General features: G+C 38.6%; 1 protein-coding gene across 1 annotated transcript in view; it reads left to right on the forward strand.

Annotated features, from left to right (window-relative positions):
- Positions 1–1,963, forward strand: part of LOC107144432 (high mobility group protein B3-like) — a 14,111-nt gene extending 12,148 nt beyond the window's left edge. Inside the window, exon 3 of the mRNA XM_048785926.1 lies at positions 1,677–1,963. Within this exon, the coding sequence (XP_048641883.1) occupies positions 1,677–1,963 (287 nt within the window). The remainder of the gene's footprint in view (positions 1–1,676) is intronic.
- Positions 1,964–2,711: the final 748 nt, after the last annotated feature.

The following is a 2,711-nucleotide window of genomic DNA, read 5'->3' on the forward strand; positions in this document are numbered from 1 at the left end:
CCTCACCCCCCCAAAAAAAGATGACTCGGAGAGTTGGAGAATTCAAAAAAAGGAAGACCAATTCCAAACAGAATACCAACCAAATTAGAAGATATTTGAGGACATTACACATAATCTTTCTCATTCAACATGGGAGACAATTGCAAGTATTATTTGGCTAATAAGGCATTTCCTGTACTCAAAACTTACTAGTCCTTCAATTCAACAGATATCTGTTATGCATCTGCGAGGAGCCAGAAATTTTGCCATTCCCTGTGGCTGCCAAAACAAAAAGTCTCCACCAGGGAACAACAAAAGGAGGCTTGCCCACTGCCAAGCAGTCCCAAGCTTCCTACTCAGCTACAATGCCCTGAAACCTGCCATTCTACATCTATGACAGGAAAGAAAGAAAGTGGAAAGGTGAAGAGGGGTGGAAAGGGGACCTGGAGAAGAGTGACAAGGACCTGACCCATACACTCAGCCTCACAAAATACTAATAGGATTTCACCAAGCAGAGAGAGGCAAATGCGTTTGCAAAACGCATTTAGTGCACCAGGCACATGCCCATAATAATCCCAGTGACTTGGGAGGCCAAGGCAGGAAGATTGCAATTTCAAGGCCGAAAGTAGCACATTCATATGGTTCAATCTAATACAAAATAATCCCTATGAGTATTTAGGATGAACATTTAGGACTTGTAGGAAGAAAGTTAGTTAGAAAAGTAATTAAAACCAGAGAAAGAAAAGTTTTGAATTGAAATAGTTTCAATATTATGCCATGGTTGATGAAGACAATTTATAAAATGACTTTGAACAAAGGGCCAAAAGAAGTATTTTTAAATATATATAAAGAATTTCGAATTTAAGAGAAAATGATCTGTCATTTTCAATGCCACAAAGAAAATAAGGACAATATTCAACATTAATAAGAATTCAGGGTAACAGGATATGTCAGGTGTGCAAATAAGAACAATCTTTCTGGAAGGTAATTTAGATAACCTTGACCAAGCATTCCACTTTTAGACTATATTGCAAGAAAACAGTCATGGATATTAAAAAAGACTTTAGCTACCAGGATACCGTTAATGTTAAACAATAGGGAATTGATTAAAAAAATCACAGGCCAACCTTATACTTGAACACTATATAGCTACTTTAAATATCCAGATGAATATTTAATAAAATGAAAATACTCATGAAATTTTGTTACATGAAAAAAAATAAGTTATACAATGTTTAGGGCCTTGGGGCTGGGGTTATGGCTCAGCGGTAGAGCGCTCGCCTCGCAAGTGCGAAGCCCTGGGTTCGATCCTGAGCACCACATAAAAATAAATAAATAAAGTAAAGGTATTGTGTCCAACTACAATTACAAAAAATAAACATAAAAAAATTAAAAAAAAAAAGTTTAGGGCCATAACAGCTACCCCAGACTAGTTTCAAAGTCACCTTTTACAGTCATGTGACCCTGGTCAAATAACCTAATCTTTCTATAACTCAGTTTTGTCCTCTGTAAAATGGGGATATTACTAGTCCCTACCTCTCAGGATTGTTGTAAAAATTAAATAAGTTAATATACATAAGGCATTCAGAGATCTGCATGGCACATAGAAAGGGCGTAACTATCCAAGAGCTAGTTACTGTTTGCAGCATTAGTATTTGTTGCTAATAAACTAAAAACAACTTTTAAACTAATTTAAGAAGCAAAGGTGGGAAGAAGAATCATCCAGGCAAGAACCACACCCAAATCATTCCACAGAGCTGGTTCTGTGAAGTCACCACCCCAGCTGCTGAGCACTGACCCCATGGCTCCCACTGCCACGTCCTTGGGTGCAGGACAGCCACAGAACAGCTGTCTCTCCTGCCACTGGAAACCGGATGCAGCTGTCATGGCCGCTGTGCCCTGGCCAGAGTGGCCTCTGCGTCATCCCTGCTGCTTTGAGTCACCAGCTCCTGAATTAAAGTCCAGAGAGGATGCATCTGCTTGACTGCACTAAGGCCCCAGTTCCCAGCTGTAAGAGAGGCTGAGCAAAAGAGAATCTGGCATTTTTATCACATAGAGAAAAGAGGAAAAATTCAGTTTTATAAAATGAGCAAGTCCAACAAACTTAGGGAGCAAATTTGTACACTGGGCAACGAGATATAAATGATTCCTTTATGGTTTAAAATACAAATATATATTTACATGCCAACAAGAAAAGAACTGAAAAGATATACATTAATGTGTTAATGATCAAATCTGAATTGACCATTATGGCTTCTATCTGTAAATATCTGAATTTTTTGTGACATAAACAAAACTTTTCTTTTTGTTTGGGCTTTTGTTTTTGGTTGTTGTTTGTTTTTGTGGTACTGGAGATTGAACCCAAGGGCATTTTGCTCCTGAGCTACATCCTCAGTCTTTTTTTCTTTTCTTTTATTTTTTTTAATATCTATTTTGGGACAGGGTCTTGCTATCACTGAGGTTTGCCTTGAATTTGCAATCCTCCTGCCTCAACCTCTGAGTCACTGGGATTACAGGCATGTGCCACCACCACCGGGCACCATTTTGTTTTTTAAAGCAATACTGAGCAACATCAGATCTCTATTTTTGGAAGAGAATTGAATTTTCGTAACTATAGCTATGAACAGGAAGCAGAAGACTAGGCTCAGATGGTCATTGTTAGCCTAGAGCATGCCCTTGCAACTTAAGGAATAACAATTGGACCAGCGACCTGAGCCAACTCAGAAGCATAC

This window comes from Marmota marmota, unplaced genomic scaffold (genome assembly GCF_001458135.2).
Source record: "Marmota marmota marmota unplaced genomic scaffold, marMar, whole genome shotgun sequence".
Taxonomy (NCBI): Eukaryota; Metazoa; Chordata; class Mammalia; order Rodentia; family Sciuridae; genus Marmota; species Marmota marmota.